Genomic DNA, 23446 nt, shown 5'->3' with positions numbered 1-23446 from the left:
CAGTATATGGAATATCAGCAGCATGGTCAAATGTAAAATTGTCTACGTTATTACGATCTTGGAGAAAGATCATACCGCTTGATGAACATTCCTCTTCAGATGTTCAAGAAAAATATGATAACAGTATTCTCGAACAAGCAAAAGAAATTTAAGGTTTCGAAATTCTTGATGAAGAAAATTTAGAACATAGGTTTCAAAGTGATGCATGTAAGCCTGGCTTCCAGTATTTGACTGATGAAGACATCGTTATGTTGTTAAATCAAATAGTGATGATAGTAACTGATGCAGAAGATGTAGTAAATGAATGAAATACTATTTCTCATTCTGCTGCTCGGTGGAAACTTTATTGGATTATATGGGAGGATTTGATTACGGTGACACTACTGCGGTTCGTAAAATATGTATATCGATATATGGCGAAGACGCATTACACATTTTGTAAAGAGGAAAATTCCTAATTTGATGTTATGCATGCAAATGTCAGTAATTTTTATATTTTTTGTACTGATATTGAATTTTTCTTTAATAAAAGGAGTTTTCGGATTATCCGTGTTTTTCGATTTTCCGTGTGACCTGTCCCGGTGATTAACCCGGATAATCGGGAGTACACTGTATTCTGATATTCTCTATTTATAAACCCTGAAATTTACTGATATTCTCTATTTATAAACCCTTAAATTTATTGATATTCTCTATTTATAAACCCTTAAATTTACTGATATTCTCTATTTATAAACCCCTGTATAAGCACTATTTCCCAATTAATGCCAATAACAACTTCAATTTATTTTATTTTATGACCGTCGTTGAACAGCCGACCAATTTTTTTGGATTTACGACTACTAATGTTTAACTCCATTGCCTTAAAATTTTGAACCCAATTCAGAAGACAAGAGAACTCGTGGATAGAGTATTGGGAGACATTTTGGGTTCGTGGAGGACTTTTTGATGGAACTAATCCGCATTTACGTTACATGGAGAGGAAAACAACGAAAACCTCCTATAGCAAAGAGACTCTAACCCATGATCCGTCTACCACTGATAATATTTTACGTCAGCACTGTGGTCGGTGCCAGACGGATGCGGAATTCGTATCGACCAGCTTTTGGTGGGATTTGAACCCGATTCACCTCATTGGAAGGCGAACGCTCCATCCCTTGAGCCATCGCGGTTAACTTCAATTTAGAAAAAAAATATAAAATTATGGCAATATTTTTTTCTTGTTGTATTATCTGTTTAATATGAAATTGAATAAAATATTCATATCACCTGAAATAGTTATCACTCTGAGACTAGTCTATATTTATCAAATATACGATATCGAGGTACAGAAACTATTATAAACTAGCATAAAAGCAAAGAAAAAATTTTGTTAAGAAAATTAATCGGATTATATTATTCTCCTCCGTATTAAAGAAATTAAACTACTAGTGCATTTACGAAGAAATGAAGTACCTAAAAAAATTCTTGTTTACACGCTTTGTTTAATTCTCCGCTTTGACCATGACAATAAAAAAAACGTGACTACAAAACAACGCAATAATATTTACTATTCATTTAAACTATTTGTTTTATATCGTTTTGTTTAAGAATTTTTCAATTAAATATTCGTATCAACTAAAACATGTAGTGCACAACAAATATCAGTGTCTAATAGTCCGTTTCTATCAAACATACTATAACGGGTATTGAAAACTATTCGAAAAAGCAACGATAAAATTTTGTTTAGAAAATTAATCGCATTATTCCACTCCGTATTAAAGAAATAAAAACACAATAAGACTACTGGTCCATTTACAAAGAAACGAAGTACTTGAGAAAAAAATTTCCTTGTTTACACGCTTTGTTTAGCTCCCCTTTTTGAAGTATTATCTACCATAACAATGAAGAAAAAAAAATTGACAACAAACGGCAACCGAAAAATTACAAAACTTCACCACGGAAACGTATCCCTCATTTTATGAGTAAGCGGCTCGGTTTCTGATTAAGAAGAGATGAAAAAATCCGGTTCTTGTCTTCCCAACATACGGAGCAACAGGTAGGTAGGATGGGGGATGAAGAAGAAGAAAAAAAAAAAGCACTGACCTTCATCACCTGCTGCAAGAGGGAAAAGAGAGAAGCATATTTGTGTAAAAGTTGCTGGGACGACTCTCATTGGCCAACTACCTGCCCGACCAGGTAGATTCCGCCAATGGTTGTAATCCGGTTGATGCGAAGAGAACAGGAAACTATCCAAAGCTGAAAGCGGACACGTCTGTAGCTGCAACGCCATATTGGTTGTCATTTATTGATGCTTCGATCTGTTTGTTTGTGTTCTGTGTTAAATACATCTCATATCTATGGATTTTATCGTCTAAATTAGATTATTGGCTGTTAGAGATGACGACTCCGATTTGTAGGTGTCGTGTCCTGTATTTGGGATCGGCTGTACCTCATATTACTAAAGATGGTTTACAAGGAATACAGGAGCCACTACGGGATCTGTATCCGGAACAGGGGTCATTTTCTGCCAAAGGAATTGATTCTTGGCTTAGTGTATGGAGCAATGGAATACTTTTGGAGAATGTGGATGAATCTATGAGGCAAGTAACTCGATTTTTTAATATTGAGACTTTGCATTATTGTGCCGCTATTAGATATGTTGTCGTACCTGGTAATAATGGAGAAAGAGTTGAGAAGTTTCTTCCTTTGGACAGCCCATTTGCCAGGTATGCGGATCCGAGTCATCCACCTCTTTTTGCGTGCATACTCAGGCGTACTACTGGAATTAAAGTTTTAGAATGTCATGCTTTTATTTGTAAAAAAGAAGCCGCCGCTAACGCTCTTGTACGCTGCTGTTTTCATTCATATGCTGATAGCATGCAAGCCAAACAAATGGATGAAAATCCTTATTTCATGGAAAATAGAAGGTCTCAATCTCTTTCTGGATTGAATACTTTAGAAAAGGTTGAGGTTTGGCGCTCAAAAGGAGAGGGGTCTACCATACCCAATGGAAATCAAAAACAAATCACTAATGGAATAAAACCTAATGTTCCACCAAGAAATGGGAATATTAGTCAAGAGGATGATAATTACAAAATATGGACTGGTATTGCTCCCACAGAGCGAGAATTGTTATATGTGGATTCAATGGGTACTATGAGGAGTATGAAGTCAGCATCGGGGACTCTGAGATCGGCTCAAGCAAAAATTCGTCAAATGGCTGGAGGCATTCCTCGACCTCCTCCTCCCCCATCACCGAGTCTTTTCAATGGTAAAGATTACAAAAATGGAAAGATGCCCAAACCATCGAAGTCAAAAAGTAAGAAAAAGCAGAAAGAACAACAGATAATAATGAATGGCAATGGAAGAATGATGAATGGTATGCGACCTGTTTCTGTAATGGGACATTATGGATCTGTACCGGCTCCACCCCCACAAATACCGTATAGAAATGCAGGATATTACACAGAACGTAGAATGCCCAGGAGTACTCGCATGCCTTTGCCAGGTCATGAAGAGCCAATTTATATTTCAAGCAGGCCACTCAGTCCAGTGTCAACATACCAACCAGCTGCTTTTCCATATGAACAATACTTTATGCAATATGGAACAGCACCTAGAAATATGCAATTTAGGGAAGCATACGCAAGGAATGGGGAAGGACGTCATTCGAAACAAGTGTCGCAACAACAACACTATTATCAACCCCAATCATTCCATCCTCCACCCCCGCCTGAAAAATCTTCTTTTGTTGTGGATAGCTCCGAATTAGGAAACGACAAGGATAGTTCGGGAGAAAAGGATCAGGATGATTCTCCTTTTAACACCGGGATTTACAAAAAGAAAGGACATTTAAATGAAAGAGCTTTTTCTTATTCTATAAGGCAAGAGCACCGTTCCAGATCAAATAGTTTGGCCAGTCTCCAGTTTTTTGCCAATGACTCTTTAACAAATGATGGGGATGGTCCAGAAAGATCTAGGGATGAGGATAGAAAAGAGAGAGAGCTTGCTCAATTGGTCAGTGGATTAGATTTAAAGGATAATGGTATGCCTGGAACAACATCCAGTCGTAAGGGAGAATCAAATTTTATCAAGAAAAAATCAGCTGCTTATCATAGATAAAATATGAAATGGTAAGTCAATCTCATTTATTAATATTTTTTATTAGACTCCTTAATTTCTATGACTCTAGTAAATCTTGTATATTGGTTTAATGTTCTAAATATTTATAATTTGTTTATGGATTAGTATGAATAAATAGGTACATTTTATGTATAAAAAAAATGAAAGATCCTTTTTCCATTTATTGTTGAAGCAAACTAATATTTATGATAATTGAAAATTTCTTATTTGGGTAAATATTCCAATACGAGCAAAGAAATAAAATCTTCTTTTTTGCAATAATAAAAAAAAATATTTCTTATGTTATTATGAAAAAGCTGAATAAAGTTATGCAAAAGACGCTTAATCTTATCTATAATAATGAACTATTAAGATATTCTATTGTTTTAAATGTATCAGAAGCCAAAAGTAATTGAATAGTAAACTACATGTCCAAATTTTCAACTGTGACAAAATGTAAATACAAAAGTAATTTTGGAATGAAATATTCATATTCATATGTTTTCAATCAGATTTTTTGTGAGCTGTTATTTAGCCTAAATTTCAGAAACATATACCTCTCTAGAAACAATATTGAAGAAGAGTTCAGCGTTCAAAAAAATTTCATCTTTGAAAAAATGTGACTTATCAATATAATTTCTGGAGCTCTACACAGCTAAATTAAACCATATGGTAGTTATTGATTAAGTAGTGCAGTTTTATATAATTAATCAATATATTTTTAATGCTTTTGTAGAACATAGATTTAAGAGAAATACTTGGCTTTTGTTATCAATTACAAATCAGTTTTTAAAAACATTGCATTATATATGAATACCGTTTGTGAATCTATAACAAAATTCGATCTATTCACTTTGCTGTATAGTGTAAATAATATTCGAATATTAAGCTTTAAATTTACCCACATATTATTAACTAGTTTTTAAGTGTTTTACCATAAATTCTTATCGCTGGTTAAAAATATCTTTTGAGATTTTCTTAAATATTGTATTTTTTTCAATCTGAATTCTACTTATAGAAATTGAAGAAGGGATATAAATAAATTATAATAATCTTGTTAGAATGGAAATTTTCGATAAAATGTTTGCAAATAAGTTGTAATTAATAGAATACTGATTTTGTTTTATAAATAGCATATAATTAATGCAAATCTCACGAAAAATATTTCAAGGTACTAACTTATCTGAGACAACTTAATTATGTGTAAAAACCAAAGTTTGATACAATTTTATATTTTGGTAATAATACAAGAGCTGAAACAAAATAACTATAACTTTTCACATAGCTCTTAAAAATTTTATTTTTTATTTATATTCGTGAAATCAGAAATAGAAAATATGTTAGACATACAACAGTATATATATATATACTATATATATATATATATATATATATATATATATATATATATATATATATATATATATATATATATATATATATATATATATATATATATATATATATATATATATATATATATATATATATATATATATATATAAAACACAATTTACTAGTTTTAGTAATAACAATAAATTTAATATTAATCTTGCAGAAATATAATTTTCTTCCATAAACAAAGTCAGGTAGCGAAAAGAAAGTGATTAATTATAATATTTATTAAATTTGTCCATATGTAATAAATATCATCAAAAATTTCATATTTTACAATCAAGTATAATTTGCTTACTTAATAGTACTACGTACAAATCTCAAAGACCTATATCACTATATGAAATTTCTTAAATGTGAATACCTCTATTTTATTGTAAATAATGCATGTGTTATCGCCAATATATAAAATATGGTTCTATAGAAAAATACGTAAAAAAGTAAATAGAATACCTATTACCTGTATAAAATACATTGAATCACCCGGCAGAATATTAAACGTTTAATATTACCTACTTTGTCAAGGTCTTCTATAAAATGACTTAAGGTAAACTGGTGAAGTATGAAATGCTTAATATTTTACACGTGCTTCAATACAATGAAATGCATAATATAATTCGCATATTTCATATTTTGCTTAGAAATGTTGGACAACATTCTATACAGTAACTTCACGTTTTGTAGAATAGCTGAATTTAATAGATTGACAATATCATATAGGTCAAGAGCAATTTCTGAAAATTCTTAGGCTTGTTTATCAAAATCCCATACATTTAGAATTTTACATGAATTTAGCCAACGATATGCTAGCCATATAAGTGTATATAAAAAAGTCCTTTACAGCTTTGAATAATACATGCAATATCAAAAAGTGTTACAAAAACATCAAGTCCTATTTTTTTCTCTCTTGTTCATTGTGATCCATGAAAGAAAACCATTAGTTTTCACAAATGCGTCAGATTATATTTATAAAATAAATTCTATTATGTTATTTCGCACTTGTGACACCCAAAAGAGTTAAGTAGGCGAGTGATCTGTAATTCGTGACTAGTTTCTCTAAATTGTGTGGCTATAAGAATAAAAATACACCTACTGATATATTGGCGACAGTTCTATTCGTAAAATAACATCTGGCGTTATGAGCCGGAAATCTATTGATCCCACTAACAACCATCTGACCCACACAACAACAGGTATCTCACTGGAACAGGCGGGGGGCTGACCATTTTCAAGTTGGTCCACTTTTATAAACTTTTTGCTTCATTCTATTTATTTATGTTTTAAATGGGATACTCCAACACGAGATTCATTTTCATGAATATTCACTTGCACTTAGAATGCTATTAAATGCCAAACTGAGCTTTTCCTATTATTTTCAAACATTTAGTAATCAACTGTCATTTGTTCTCTTCTTTTTTTTTCAAAAGAAAGAAAAGAAGAAAAGAGAAAGAAAAAAAGAAGGGTAAAAAAATTTTATGCATGACAAACGTTTCCTCTTTTTTTTTTTTTTTAAACAAGCAAAGGTTATATTGTTGTGCTCGAAATCTTTTATAATTATAACTAGTTAGCAGTTTTCTTAAAAAATGTACATAATTTGTTAGTAAATATGAATATGTTGTAGTTTCAGAATAACGACTTGAATTCGACTTTAAGATATATTTTAAATAGTGCATATTTTAATATTTATATGATATACTTTTAGACGAGTTAAGTTACTTTTAGACATAAATGAATTGTTTTAAGCATTTCAATTCGTTGTCCTTTAAGTAATTAATGAAGTTGAGTTATCAGTAATCAACTCAAAGTCTGATGAACTCACATTTAGATTAATAAAATAAAAACATAAGAGAATGAGAAATATCTAAGTGTAGTCTTTTTGCTTTTAATGTTCTCACTCTTTTATTAGACTATAACTATTTTATTTTTATGCCCAATCATAATTATTCAACAAGGAAAGATTGATGGACAAAAAAAAATTTCTTTCAAAATACCTGAAATATACTTCTTAACTTATTGAAGCCTATTATTTTATGGACTTCAATGCGAGCCAAACTTAAATTTTTAAGGTTTTTAAGACAGAGTAAATCATTCTAATATAAATATAGCTGAATAGCTAGACAGCATACCGTATTGTAATATATTTGTCGATACTTAATTGGGAGAAATAATATTGAAGAAATTTGAAAACCATTGTAAAATACTTAAAATAATAATCGATGAATAAAAAAATGTAATAAAGTAATAGTGTACTGAACCATTTTTTTAAAATAAAAAGTAAAAAGTATTGAAATGTTGTTTATCATTGTATAGAACTCATATAACATGCTTGCATAACATATTTTTATCTGATTGCATTTGTAATTTAAGCTATTGTTAAAAAATTCCAATTCCCAAGTTAAATTCTATTATGCGCTTCTTAGTATCAAAGTATGAAATCATTAAATCTTTGATGCATTTATGAAGCATCATGATAGAGAATAATTGATTCGAAAAAATCAAAACACTAGAAAATACATAATTGTTTACCTTCCTTCATTCTACTTCCCAAACTTTTTTTCAAATTTCCTGCACTCTTAAAGAGTTAGCAAAAATCTAATCTCCTTTTACGATCATTCATTGACCACATTTCTTTGTTTTTCTACAATTGTTTTTCAAAAAAAATTTTTATATTCCATCTCTCAGTAGTTTTTTCCACCATAATGAGACAATTTTTTCTTTTGTTATAAGTGGTCGTAAATGTAGGGAATCAGATCATAATCGATTGTATGACCATAAACACAGACTTCCTTGTTTACTGCAGATTATTCTCTGCTTCTCTCTTAATGATTAAAAGAAGAAAAAGAATCATCAATATGGTTTCAATCCCTTATGTAATCAAATCATTGAAGTTATCGCCAAGCGAGCAAATCAAAAGCATTGGGTTTCCTGTTAAAATGCTCTATTGATCTAAATGCTTGATTTTATTTGTTTAAAAAAGATTTATATCTGAGTTAAAACTAAAATGTTAACTTTTGACTTTTCTTTGAACATTATAAACACTCTTTTTATTTAATCAAGTTTGTGAATGACAATGTAATATTTTTTACTTCTTTGCAACTAAATTCTATTAAGAGCAGATTATATTTTGTTATGACTCAAAGTGACAAATAAAATACATTTTATTTAATTTAATATTTTATAACCAGCATTGAACAGCCGGCCGAATTCTGAGTTTACGACTATCAATGTTCAACTCCGTAGCCTTGTAAGTTTTCACCCAACCCAGAAGACAATTAGTGAACTCCTGTATCAAACAATGGGACAAACTAGTCTTCGTGGTGAACTTTTTGACAAGACTAACCCGCATTTGTGTCACAGGGAGAGGGAAACCACGAAAATGTCTCACGGTTAGCCCTGCGACAAGCGGATACTAACCTATAATCCATATATCACTGAGGACATTTACATCAGCACTGTGGTCGGTGCGGGAAGCGAAATTCGTATCTACCAGCCACAGCTAGAATTAAAAACTGACCCACCTCATTGAGAGGCAAAAGCTCTATCCCCTGAGCCATCACGGCTCACTTCAATTTAGAGAAAAATATAAAATTATGGCAATAATTGTTGAATGAATTTATTAAACAGGAGTTATTTTGCTTAAAAATTTTCTTTCAAAATAATAATTGCTTTAATTCCTCTTAATTAATTCCTCTTATTTATTCCTGTTACTTAAAAATTTCTAGTTAATGTTCTGCTATCAAATATACTCACTGAGAGAAAAAGTATGGTCAAAACTACCAAAGTATGGTAAAATTTACTATGTTTCTGGCTCAATGAGAACACCAAAAGGCACGGTAATTTTTACCAGAGCGCTTTGGTAATGGTTTCGGTAATTCTAACAATAAAATATGGTTTGATAATATGTGATAAAATTTCGTAAATGAGGGAAATTTGGGTAATTTTATCACGATATGTTAGAGCATGGCATAATATCCAGTTATTTGGTTATATTTACTTTTCAATTCTGTGGTCATAAGAACTCAAGTGTGGTAATAAGAACTATAACTTTGAAAACCAGAATTTCCGGTGAACCGTTACAATACGAACGGAAAAATTACCAAATGAATGGTTTATATATCGATATTTTAGTTTTATTAACTAGAATTATAATTCTTTTTTACCAGAAATGCCATTATCATACAGTATGGTAATTTTCCCCGAATTTTTTTTCCTGTTATATTGCGCAATTTTTAAATTCTTTAAAAAAAAATGCTCACAAAAACAATCTGTTAGGGCATATATCAATATCCTCTTCAGACCCCGGATTATTGTTCAATAAAAACGTAAACAGTTCTCTTTATTTCAATACAACGCACTTACTGCCTAAATATGACGTCTTAATTTTCGAACAATATATGAATAGCAGGTGTTGGAACCTCACGCACTATTATCACGTAAATAGCATAATTCAGTAAATTCTGTGCATGAAACAATCGTTTGTTGTGGAATATTAATGACATCTAATATCTTTACATCAAGAAAATACTATTTATTGACCGCGTCTTTCTTTTTATTTGTTCGTATCATTTCATATATGATTACACCGTTTGACACTATATATTAACTACCTGACACAGATCAATGAAGATATTGAATGCAGTTTATTTGTTTGGGTCATAAATTTGTAATTAAAATTATTAGTACATTTTTAATGTTTTTTTTAATATTGGAAATTGGATTTTTTAAACAGAATGGTAGATGAATCTGTAAATATTAAGAAACCTCATTCGCTCAGATTAGCATTAAGATTTGAAATATTTCGATTTAATTATATATCATTCGTAACTCTTTCATAAATAATATGGATTGATATCGGTTTTGATATCTGGCATTTCGTCAAATGAAGTTACGTTTACTTACAAAATATGATTTTAAAATGCTATAGCTGTTTATATTTTTTTATTCCGTTTTTAAATGTTTTCAAAACATACGTGATTTTGTTTTTCTTTCAAAAATAACTGCTCTGACATATTCATTAGATTTATTGAAATTATTGTCAGTAAAATTTATTCAAAATTCTATTAGCTTCAAAGCTTACACGGAATAAAGACTATGTCTTAATTTTTATTTTTTTGTCTGTAAGCTTCAAATTGTTTAAATGCAGAGTCGAAAAGTAAGATTTTTGAAGTTTATACGTCGGTTATTTGTTGTGAAATGCATTAAGAACCTTCTTTCATTCCTAAAACACTCGAATATTATCACTTCCTCAATACCTTCTTCCACACTAAATTTAAAGACTTGATAAATAAATGAGTGTGATAACTAAATATGATAAAAATAAGTTCTTTCACCGTGTAGCAATCTATTTTTTTTTCTCCATAAAAATGGTAAATCTTGTCTTATTAAGTTTTCTAATCATTGTTGAAATATATGTCAACAATTTATTCCTTTCAATACATTTCATAGAATACGCAAGATTTCAATTGAAAATTGGAATGGTCTGGATACATATTTAACCCTAACTTAATATTTATTAAATCCTTAAAAATAAGCTTTAGACAATTCAACTCTAACTTTCTTTCGAGCCTGACTCAGTTTTTGACTTATAAAACATCCATTTAATTCTATTTATATTATATTATAACTAATATTATTATAAAATAAATATGAATTTCAAATGTATGTGAATGATTAGAGTAAAAATATCAAAGTTAAAATTTCATTTTATGTTATAAGATGATAATAGAAAAAATAAATCTGCTGTTTCAATAAATTTTAACAGTGCTTGTTTTTAATATTTAAATCGAAGAAAAACTTATCAACATTCAAATGTAATGCATGAGATTTTTGACAAGTTGTAGTTTAAATAAATATTAATTCGAATATTAAATAAATATTAATCTGAATATTCATTCGATTAATATTTTTGTTCACAATATAAATATTGGTGTGAACAATTTTTATGAGATCAAGTACTTTTCTTTTAGCGAACTGGAATTAGATTCAAAAAAATCTTTCGGATTCTGACTCCACTTCAAATTATTTTTCGATTTTGACTATATAGCCCTGCTTAAAACTAAAGCAGAATCTTTTAAGTAATCAATAAAGTATTTATAACACGAACGCCTCAAAACTAGGTTATGTCAACACGTTTTCTCAACTATTAAGTAAACCGGTTATATTTTGGACTTTTCTGATATTTATTTTTCTTTCATTTAATGTATCCCTGAAACAGTTTAAATTTGTTTCTTATATATTTGAAACGCTTAAATGAATGATTAAATAGATTCCTTCAAAAACTATGGCCTTGACATCAAAAACGCAAATATCCTATTTATTGCGAAGTAGTTAGTAAACGTCTTCATCACCATATTATTGATTCAAATTCTCAACTATTAATTAGACATTTGGAAATATAAATGTGTGTTTGCAGAACAGTACTTCATCAGTACACTGCATGCAAACACACGGGAGCCTTTCTGTTGTTTGTTTATTTAATGTTTTAATGTGTTTATTTACCTCTTATGCATCAAAATTGACTTCGTAAATTGAATTGATTTTATGATTAGACATTTAGCACTAGTTTGTTATTAAGGTTCAATATTTTGATTGATTTCTTCATTTCAAAATGACTTCTCATGTACTTAATTCAAATAGAATATAGAGCATTCGTGTAAAACAGTATGAAGTTAAAAGTAACAATTAGTAGGTATGTATTAAAGTTTAAATTAATAAATGACTTTAACATGGCTCTAATATTCGTAATAACGTTTTAGAAATTCAAAAATGGAGCATTAATAGACTAAGATGATTGACTACATTGTTAGAAATGTTTGAGCATGTTCAACGATAATATCATTCAAATTTGCTGCAAGTTCAATATGGTGTTAAGTTAAATTTTATTAATGTATTTCTTAAACTCGATTACATAATTTAATATAACACATTTTCTTTAATTTGCGACAAATTCGCATAATATTTTGGTTCTTTTTAATGCTCGTCTCCTAATAAAAAAAATTATTTACTTATTTATTTTCTAGTTTTGTTTCTAATTTTTTTTCTTTCATTCAAAAATATACTGTTTTGAAAAAAAAAAAAGATTTCCAGTATATTAATTTCTCAAATGTATTATTTCAAAAAAGAGAAAATAATAGGAATTTAATCTAAATTTTCATTTTAATTATCTTGAAATTTGCATACTGCTGGAAAGAGTTTATTATAATTATTATTACCCTTTTATCTAATAACATATTATTAAGTTTATGTGATTCATATTTAGATGGAATAAATTTTCAAAAATAACTCAACTTTGTGAAAAATGTGAGTGTTTATTTAGTCTGATAATTCTATTATTAACGCCAAATCTCTCTTTACGCTAGCTTTTCATTAAAAATAACTTTAAACTTTGTTTTTAATTTGTGATACTATATGCATTTTATCACTGAAAATAGTTTTAACTTATTGAATTAAAATGACTTCAAATAAAATTGCATTTCAATTTTTTAAAAAACCCCGAGGCAAACGATTTTTTAAGTTCTACAGTTTCGTAATCGTTTTCAAGTTTGTTTTCTTTTTCAACATTATTATCTGTATAAAGTATGATATAGAGCGAAACTGTTTCAATTTAAAAATGTGTAAACAATAATTACTTATAAGTTATGTTAAATTTGATTCTGATTTAAACTTTTTTTTTTTAGTAAATACAATTTTCTAGTTGTTTAACATCAGAGAACAGCTTTACACATTTCTTGCAGAGTAATTAAATGTTATTACAAAATCGTTTGCGTTTCAATATTAAAGAATAATAACCTTTAAATCTGTTGTCTCCTAATTTAAAAATGGCGAAAAGTTTCATTTTTATATTTGCCTTTAGAGAAAAGCAAATTTACTCTTCAAATTTAGCACACTTTACAAATTTGGGTTACTCAACAATGTGTAACTTAAACAGACAGGACTTAATATATCACATATCCAAAAATAAGTTTAGAATAGGAAATTGGAACATTGATCTTGAATACACTGTTAATCGTTTAATTAAAAATGTGTGCTCTTTTTAACATTTAATTGTTACTTATTTGAAATAAATTTAATCAAATCAAGACAGTGTTTGGGCGAAGATAGTTTTTAAACTGATTAAGAAGCTCAAGCGGTTTAAATTTTTAAATAATTATTCAATACTTTTCAAACGTTGTGTAAAATACAATAATTAATGAAGGAGAGTCTATGTATAAAATAAATTTTAATCAGCAGTTTAATGTGCCATCAAAGTTCATTCTCATTTCTCTTTTAATAAATGCGGTAATTTTTTTTCTTCTTATCCCAGTGGTTACTTAATATAATGGAAGGATATCCTGTCATAAATTAAACCCAACTTCAAATAAACACGAAACGAGATCGTCTGAATTATGAAAATTGTTCGACGGTTTAGCAAATGGCGATGGTTGGCAAAAACCGGCGTGCGTCGCCAGAAGCATTAACTTATCCTGCTAGCGATTACGATAATAGCATGAAAGGAATGTTTTATCTTTCTTTTCTTCTTAAAACTGGCTGAGAAAACCTGTTGGGTTATTTCCACGGCGTTAAGAATTTGTTTTCATCCCCGAATCCAGGAAGTCAGATGGTAAAAAAGAATGTAGACAACTTCGTCATCTACTTGTAGTGGCCTCAATGGTCCAGCAACTGTTTGTCTGTAGCACTAAGAACCCTGAGAAAATTTTACCGCTATAAATAAAATGATCCTTAATTTTAGATAATCCTTGCTAAAAGTACCTTGGATAATATGGAGGTCGAATTTTTAATGAAATATTGTTCGACTGATTTATAAAAAAAATTTCTCGTGTTGGGAGGTTATTAGATCATATTAGATCACATAAATTCTCACAGTTCATATAAAATTACAATGAAGTCAAAATTGCATTGATTTAAGTATTTTCAGAAATATAAAAATAAAATTAAAACGATAAAATTCATGCATTTTAAAGTATAAAATGAAGTAATATAATTAAATAAAATGCAATTTTAAATAAAATGGAGACATTTTTAGTGAAACACCAACTTTTAAACAATTGATTACAATAAACTGCAAAATAGCTTAGTTTCGAAAATAGATCATTGTAAAATGTATTAAAATTTATCTTAAATAAGTAGCATTAAAATAAGGTTATAGAATTGTTTATTGAAAAAACTAGTTTACCAAGTGATTGCACAAATGTGGATTAAATTAAATTCTATTACTTTAAAAATTTTATTTATTTTCTTTTTAAAGTAATGGATATTATTTAAATAAAATTAATAAAATCTTATTGAAGCAGTACATTTAATACATGACTTAACAAATGAGAATAAAATAAAAAATCAGATTCCATGTGTAATTCTAAAGAAATTATAAGGAAATAAAGTTATTAATATATTTTTTGGTCGAATTTAGTGTAAATTATTCCATTAAATAAGATATAACAAACAGCTTATGTAAAGTTTTCCTTAAAATTTTAATGAAAGTATTTGTCTAATATTTGAAAAAAATTAATTCAAAATATCAATATTCTATTTCTGTTTTCTGGTCGTGCTATTTACAAAAAATTCAGTTGAATAAAACAGAAAAAATTGATTTCTATACACTTAAAAACAACATTTAATTCAAAATTTACAATATCTTAAATGACAGACATTGTAAATGGATAAAATGTGTGTTTAATATAAATCGTTATTATTTTTTAAGAGTTTATCTTCAAATATCACGTAACATAACAGTCACGTAACATAATAGTCACGTAACATAATAAAATAACACATTTATTAGCAACTTAAGATACTGGATATTACAATCTGACTGAAATTTTTTGCTGTGTTCTTTTGGAAGAAATTCATTAATAAAAAGAAGATATTTAATGTTAACTCTTTTAAAATTATTATTTTTAAGAAAATTAAATAGAAAAATAAAGGATATTTTTCATGCTGATTCAGTCTTGAAAAAATCTATATTTATTTAAATCACAACACTCTAAACAACTTCCTTTATCAACAAAACAATGCGAATCATAAATTTCGAAAATAACTTGTCGAATTTTACATAAAGAGGTCATTTAAAAAAAATCAAAAATCCAAATGTTAAATCAATTTTGCAAAAGCATAAATTGCCGTTAGTTTATTTTAAACGCATCATTTTATCATTATTACTCTTTTTTAGATCACGTTCGAAAAGCAGAACTGCGTATTAAAATATCGGCCATTCTCTAACCTTTTTTGTTCTTATCACATCAGCCATTGTTCTGAAACGTCAAAATTGTTCTATGATGTCAATCAAAAAAAAAAAGAAAAATTTTTTCCAGTTCGTATCAGCCGATGTGACTCATAAAAACTGCGCATTTACCCCGTTCTGAATTTATGAGGAATGTTCTGATGGTCTCAGTCACTGTACCAAGAAACAATAAGAATTGAAATGGACCTTGCATATGTAGTCTTTCTTTGTTCTTTTCTAAAGAACACTGATTCGATATCGAGTTCTTTTAAGTCACATTCAAAAAATTCTATTTCGCAATTTTTTCATCAATAGCTAGTTTGGCCTTTTCGAAGTCTTTTACCCGTTAACCTCTTGCTCATCGCCTGATCCAAGGTCATTTTGAAAAGGAAGGATCATATGAATATGACTATGCAATGTTTGCTTTTTTTATTATTAAAACTTTAACAATAATAATTAGTATTTTTGGCTAGGTTGTTATAATATTCAACCTTAACGCTATCTTCAAGGACGATCCATTAGAACTCAAACTACTTTTTTTTGCATTCTTCAGAAAGAACAAACACCAGTAAATAGGCCATTCGTATTGAAGGTACGCAGACGCAGGGGAAGGGCATGGAAATAACACGAAACTCATTTTAAATCATGAGGTTTAAAAATTTTAGTATTTTTAAAAATTATTTCTTTTTTTATTGTATTTTTCTGAATAATAAATGGAATACATTATTTTGGAGTTATTTAGAACGTACTGTGAGAGTAATTTAAGTTAAATATTTGTCGAAAACTAACTTATGTTTTCACATTTACATTTTGTGCTTCAATTCCTAAATTTCACTTATTCATTAATTTCATTTCCTAAATTACATATAAATAATTAAATTTCATTTTTTAAATTAACTAAATTTCACTATGCCCCTGTCATATTTGTAACATTCATATCCGATTTTATTACTGTAATATAAACAACTTAAATTAAAACTAAAATTGAAAGTAAAATTTACATGGAACACAACATATCCGTTCAATACCGTAATGAAGTTACTCGAATATTACAAATATCTAGATATCATTTTGTGTTCCTTAATGTCATAATCAAACTATTTAATTGCTAAACATTTAATTTTAATGTGCTATAACCAGTTATGGAAATAGTTATTAAATCAGCACAGAAAAAGGCAATAGAGAGGACATTGAGCAGTTTTAAACTCTGACATTGCTGTAAATCATTCATGTGCTTCGTCAGTAGTTTTTAATTTGAAAACTAGTTTAAAATATTTTGCATGAGCATTTAAAAATATTTATAACAGAATTAAAGCTCGTGGGTACTTTGAAATGGGTCGCATTCATTTCATCGACAATCACTTCATCGACACACCATTTCATCGACACCACTTCACCGACAGGCCGTTTCATCGACTAGGTCATTTCGTCGACAGGCCGTTTCGTCGACAGGGTCATTTCGTCGACAAGTCGTTTCGTCGACAGGGTCATTTCGTCGACAAGTCATTTCGTCGACAGGGTCATTTCGTCTACAGGGTCATTTCGTCGACAAGTCATTTCGTCGACAGGGTCATTTCGTCGACAAGTCGTTTCGTCGACAGGGTCATTTCGTCGACAGGGTCATTTCATCGACAGGGTCATTTCGTCAACAGGGTCATTTCGTCGACAGGGTCATTTCGTCGACAAGTCATTTCGTCGACAGGGTCATTTCGTCTACAGGGTCATTTCGTCGACAAGTCATTTCGTCAGTCATTTCGTCGACAGGGTCATTTCGTCGACAAGTCGCTTCGTCGACAGGGTCTTTTCATTGACAGGATCATTTCGTAGACAGGGTCATTTCATCGACAAGTCGTTTCATCGACAGGGTCATTTCATCGTCATATCATTTCGTCGACGGGATCATTTCGTCGACAGGGTCTTTTCGTCGACAGGGTCTTTTCGTCGACAGGGTCATTTCGTCGACAGGGTCATTTCATCGACAGGGTCATTTCGTCAACAGGGTCATTTCGTCGACAAGTCATTTCGTCAACAGGTTCATTTCGTCGACAGGGTCATTTCGTCGTCAAGTCATTTCATCGACAGGGTCGTATCTTCACCTAGGTTATTACATCGACAGGGTAGTTTTGTCAGCAGGGTCATTTCATTGACTGGGTCATTTTGTCGACAGGGTCATTTCATCAACATGATCGTTTCATCGACAGGGTCATTTCATCGACAAATCATTTCGTCGACAGGCCGTTTCGTCAACAGGTCATTTCGTCGACAAGTCATTTCGTCGACAAGTCATTTCGTCGACATGATCGTTTCCTCGACAGGGTCATTTCATCGACAAATCATTTCGTCGACAGGGTTATTTTGTCGACAGGGTCATTTCGTCGACAGGGTAGTTTTGTCGACAGGGTCATTTTGTCGACAGGGTCATTTTGTCGACAGGGTCATTTTGTCAACAGGGGTCATTTCGTCGACAATATTAAGAGAAGATTATTTTGTAGGCAAAGTCATGCGTAATTTTGAAACTAGTCTTATGATTCTTTTACAATAGACGTTATGCCCCTTGCACTTTTTTGTAATTTAGTATATTTCTGATGAAATTTTTTAAGCCTAGCCTGATGCAAAATCTTAATAGTATGTTGAAGTTGCCGGAAAAAAGCATTTCATTTGAAAATTGCCTACTCCTCTATTCATATCACGTTGCAAACACGAAACATTAATTGTATTTTACACATTTAAGTTGTATATTACACAATTTTTTTCTAATCATATTTAACACATTTGTTTCTAAGATTCATTTTTAATGTACATTATTGTAGATTATCATCGCAAAAGCAATTGCAACAACTATTGTGAATGATTCTTGATGTAGGGAGTGAAGGACGGGTGAAATTAGGAAGGAAAAAAAGACGGTATAAAATGAATCTGTGAGATAATGAAACCATGTGGTCGATAGATAATTTCAATGACAAGGTTTTTTCGTTAACAGGCCATTTCAGCTGCAAAAATTTTCTGTCGATAAAAAAGAAAATTATACTTATATAACGTTCCCCCGCAATGAGTAAAACGCATCAATACAGTTTAAAATCTTGTCCAAAAAAAAAAAAGAGAAGGAAAAGGAACTAACTTTAGCAATGATAACAATGGTGATGTTTACGAAGAATTTAATCCGAAAAACATTAACCTTTTAGATAGTTAGCTAGTAAGATTACTTCTTGTTTTATCAAAAATTTATATATTCCCTGTGTTTAGATATTTATTTTTTTCAAGCTCAGTTGATTTTTTTTATATGCAAGTAATCGTTAATTTTGTTACTATTGACATATTAATAAAATTTTCTTACATGAAATTTAATATTTATATATTTTTTCTTTAAAAGAAAGATCGATGTAGGAAAAAAATAAACTAAGTTGTATGAGTGGCTATTACGAAGGTTGGCGAGCGAAGTGAGCAACGGGCTGAACTTTATAGTATTATAAAAATCTTGGGAAAAAAATGCATGAGGGGAAAAATAAAATGAGAATCCAACGTGGAAAACATATTGGGAAATAATGTTGATAAAGTTTTTGTTCTAATCCTCTTCCTCATGTCTTTGTAAGCTATTCTGCTGAAGAGGGAAGTTTCTGACAATTCTTGTGAAATTTAAATGAAATATTATTTTAAACAAAAATCTTGTTCTCGCATTTCCAGTTTATTTTATTTCTTATTTAATTAATTATTTATAACGTTGTGGCGTTTAACATGTATTTTATCCTATATGTTCCCAAAACATTTATAAGTTCTTTTACCTTATAAAATAAACTTCGTTAAAGTAAAAAAAAAAAAAAAAAAAAAACTCACAATGACTCCACATCCTCGGTATGCGATGCAATCGAAATGATATAAAAAATGGTTCTAAATCAGAGGAGGGGAGGAAACCTGTCTAATTGGTTTTTATGATCTAAAACATTTGGGGAAAAAACGCAATTTACTACGATATAACAAATAAATTGACTTTTGAGTTTATAATTGAGGAGAGTTATCTATATGCATCTGATTTTATTCTCATTAATGTTTTATAACAAGTTTATAACAAGTTTAGCAAACTTGTTTTTTTACTCAAATATTAAAATTTTTTTCTTTTCAATTTGCAAGAGAATAAAAATTTATTTAAATTAATAAAATTTGCAGGGAGAGTATATATTTTAAAGGCGAGCAATAAGTCCTTCAAAAAATGTAAAAGTGTAAATTTTTAAATATCATGTTTGATATGTGTCCTGATAAAGAAATGTGAATTTTCGTTACCAAAACGAAAAAAGTGGAATTTTGAATGTTGATAGAATATTTTGTGAAATTTTGCCCTTGTGGTTTTTGCTATGCGTGAAAATTTTTATAAATTGTTTTTCTCATTTGTAGTCTATTGAACAAACTTGATATTTTAAATACATATGCATTTTTTATTTTCATTTTTTCTACATTTTAGTTTTGAGTCTCCTGGCTTGTTCAGGCAGAAAATAATCAAAATTTTGATTGGCGATAAGTCGTGCTAATAGTGGTCAGTAAGTGTTTGAAAATTGTGTTTTCATCCTGTGTAGAAAATCAGTTAAAAATTTCAGCAATTATACTAGTAAAAAATTGGTCAAATTTTAATTGCAAAATTTTTTTTTCTTTTTTGTAGAGTAGGAGTTATTTATTTTTACATTTAAATTCCAAGCTTGACTTTTTGTTAATTTTCTTTTAAGCAAAATGTGTATAATTTAAATCCTGCAAATAAAAAATGAATTAATTCATCATTTACTTACTACTATTATAATTCTTATTAAATTATACTATTATTATTTAATTATAATAATAGCATAATGCAAAAATAGTATAATTTGATAGTATTAGATTAGAATTGAATAATTAATACTATTATTAAATTCACTATTCATAGAAAAAACATATTTTGTGAAGACCAAACACTAACAGGCTTGCAACGTTACGCCCGTGTTTCTAAACAATTTTGGTAAGGTGAGTAGCACTTTAAATATTGTGGGAATCTACAACCGCCTCGGTAAATACCTAAACATCAAGCATGTATTCCTATTGTTCTTCGAAATCTCTAATAGTAGTAACGAAACTAAGACTCAATTCGATTGTTCGAATACGCATATTCCTGTCCTAATGTTAAAGATGCTGAACAAAAAGTTTAAAATTGCAATTAAAGTGAACATTAAGAAATTACTTTTCCATCATAAAAAACCTAGAATTTTTTTTCTACTTAAGCAGACATAATAATTAGGTCTATGATTATTTTCATTTCTGTGAGAATTGGACTGATGTCTATGTTTTTGTTAAAATTTATGTAAAAATGTTGAAAATTTTTACAGCAATAAATTTAGCTTTCCTCTCCTTGAAATAGTGTCTAAATTTTCATTGTAATATATTTTTATTGCTTTCAATTCTAAAAATATATTTTATTAATTTGATTTGATATTAAAAACAATTTGATTGTTAACGTCACACTATATTAACTGTAACCACGGTCCGGATATCATGCTTGGTAATGTTCTGAAGACAATCCTTACCTATCCTAAAAATAAGTGTCGAGCTATTACGATTTAGATATAGAAAAGTAGATTTCGATACATCAACCGTTTAAACGCTTCTCAACTACCTATTAATTAATTTAAAAAATTGGAACAATAAATTGGTGCAATTGGAACAATAAACCGCCATAAAGAATTTTACTTTAGTATAAAATTAAATAAGTGCTTTTTTCAAATTAATAATAGAAATATTTAGATTAAATCTCTAAAATAGTTTCAGAATTACGCATGACACTAGCAACGAAATGACCCTGTCGACGAAATGACAATGTCAACGAAAAGACCCTGTCGACGAAATGACTTGTCGACGAAATGACCCTGTCGACGAAATGACCCTGTCGACGAAATCACTTGTCGACGAAATGACCCTGTCGACGAAATGACTTGTCGACGAAATGACCCTGTAAATGAAAAGACTCTGTCGACGAAATGACCCTGTAAATGAAAAGACCCTGTCGACGAAATGACCCTGTAAATGAAAAGACCCTGTCAACGAAATGACTTGTCGACGAAATGACCCTGTCGACGAAATGACCTTGTCGACGAAACGACCCTGTAAATGAAAAGACCCTGTCGACGAAATGACTTGTCGACGAAATGACCCTGTCGACGAAATCACTTGTCGACGAAATGACCTGTCGACGAAATGACCCTGTCGACGAAATGACTTGTCGAAGAAATGACCCTGTCGACAAAATGACCCTGTAAATGAAAAGACCCTGTCGACGAAATGACCCTGTAGATGAAAAGACCCTGTCGACGAAATGACCCTGTAAATGAAAAGACCCTGTCAACGAAATGACTTGTCGACGAAACGACCCTGTAAATGAAAAGACCCTGTCGACGAAATGACTTGTCGACGAAATGACCCTGTCGACGAAATGACTTGTCGATGAAATGACCCTGTCGACGAAATGACTTGTCGACGAAATGACCCTGTCGACGAAATGACTTGTCGACGAAATGACTTGTCGACGAAATGACTTGTCGACGAAATGATCCTGTCGACGAAATGACCCTGTCGACGAAAGGACCCTGTCGACGAAATGACTTGTCGACGAAATGACCCTGTCGACGAAATGACTTGTCGACGAAATTACCCTGTCGACGAAATGACTTGTCGACGAAATGACCCTGTCGACGAAATGACTTGTCGACGAAATGACTTGTCGACGAAATGACCCTGTCGACGAAATGACCCTGTCGACGAAATGACTTGTCGACGAAATGACCCTGTCGACGAAATGACTTGTCGATGAAATGACCCTGTCGACGAAATGGCATGTCGACGAAACAACCCTGTCGAGGAAACGGCCTGTCGGCGAAATGACCTAGTCGATGAAATGGCCTGTCGATGAAGTGGTGTCGATGAAATGGCCTGTCGATGAAGTGATTGTCGATGAAATGAACCAGACCCCTTTGAAATTGTTTTCTTATCCAAAATCATTTCAGTACATAGCTCATTAATTTCAATATGAAAAACTTTAACGATACCTGCTGTATTTTTCATGGATACAGAATGCAGGTACAAGTGATTTTTAAATTGAAAAATCCATACTTATGTGAAGTTTATTTTTATTTAATTGCACATAAATAAATGTACTTTTAAAGAATTTTATTAAAGAAAATTTTTAATTTTTTGAGAGATTTTAATTTTAAAAAATGTAACTAAATAGGGAGAGGCTTAGGACTATAAAAGATTAAGAATTGACATAACATTTTAAAAGATAGTTTATTTTAAAAAGATATTCAAGCAGGACATGTAACTTCGTAGAGGACATGTAACTCTTTTTTTTAAATTTAACTATATATATATATATATATATATATATATATATATATATATATATATATATATATATATATATATATATATATATATATATATATATATATATATATATATATATATATATATATATATATATATATATATATATATATATATATATATATATATATATATATATATATATATATATATATATATATATATATATATATATATATATATATATATATATATATATATATATATATATATATATATATATATATATATATATATATATATATATATATATATATATATATATATATATATATATATATATATTTAATTAAATAAAAAAATTAAACCTTCCGGAAAATCCGGTAGAAATGGCTACAG

At 29.7% G+C, this 23446-nt stretch overlaps 2 protein-coding genes across 2 annotated transcripts in view; one reads left to right on the top strand and one right to left on the bottom strand.

Annotated features, from left to right (window-relative positions):
- LOC107443422 (uncharacterized) overlaps positions 1–2164 on the bottom strand; it is a 48026-nt gene extending 45862 nt beyond the window's left edge. Inside the window, exon 1 of the mRNA XM_087165798.1 lies at positions 2086–2164. Within this exon, the coding sequence (XP_087021924.1) occupies positions 2086–2091 (6 nt within the window). The 5' untranslated portion in view covers positions 2092–2164. The remainder of the gene's footprint in view (positions 1–2085) is intronic.
- Positions 2160–23446, top strand: part of LOC107443428 (uncharacterized) — a 43606-nt gene continuing 22319 nt past the window's right edge. The window contains exon 1 of the mRNA XM_016057282.5: positions 2160–4115. Coding sequence (XP_015912768.1) covers positions 2380–4104 — 1725 coding nt within the window. The 5' untranslated portion in view covers positions 2160–2379 and the 3' untranslated portion in view covers positions 4105–4115. The remainder of the gene's footprint in view (positions 4116–23446) is intronic.

This window comes from Parasteatoda tepidariorum, chromosome 6, assembly GCF_982258835.1.
Source record: "Parasteatoda tepidariorum strain Cologne lab strain chromosome 6, Ptep-v5.0, whole genome shotgun sequence".
NCBI lineage: Eukaryota > Metazoa > Arthropoda > Arachnida > Araneae > Theridiidae > Parasteatoda > Parasteatoda tepidariorum.
This window is presented reverse-complemented; position numbering and strand designations above follow the sequence as displayed.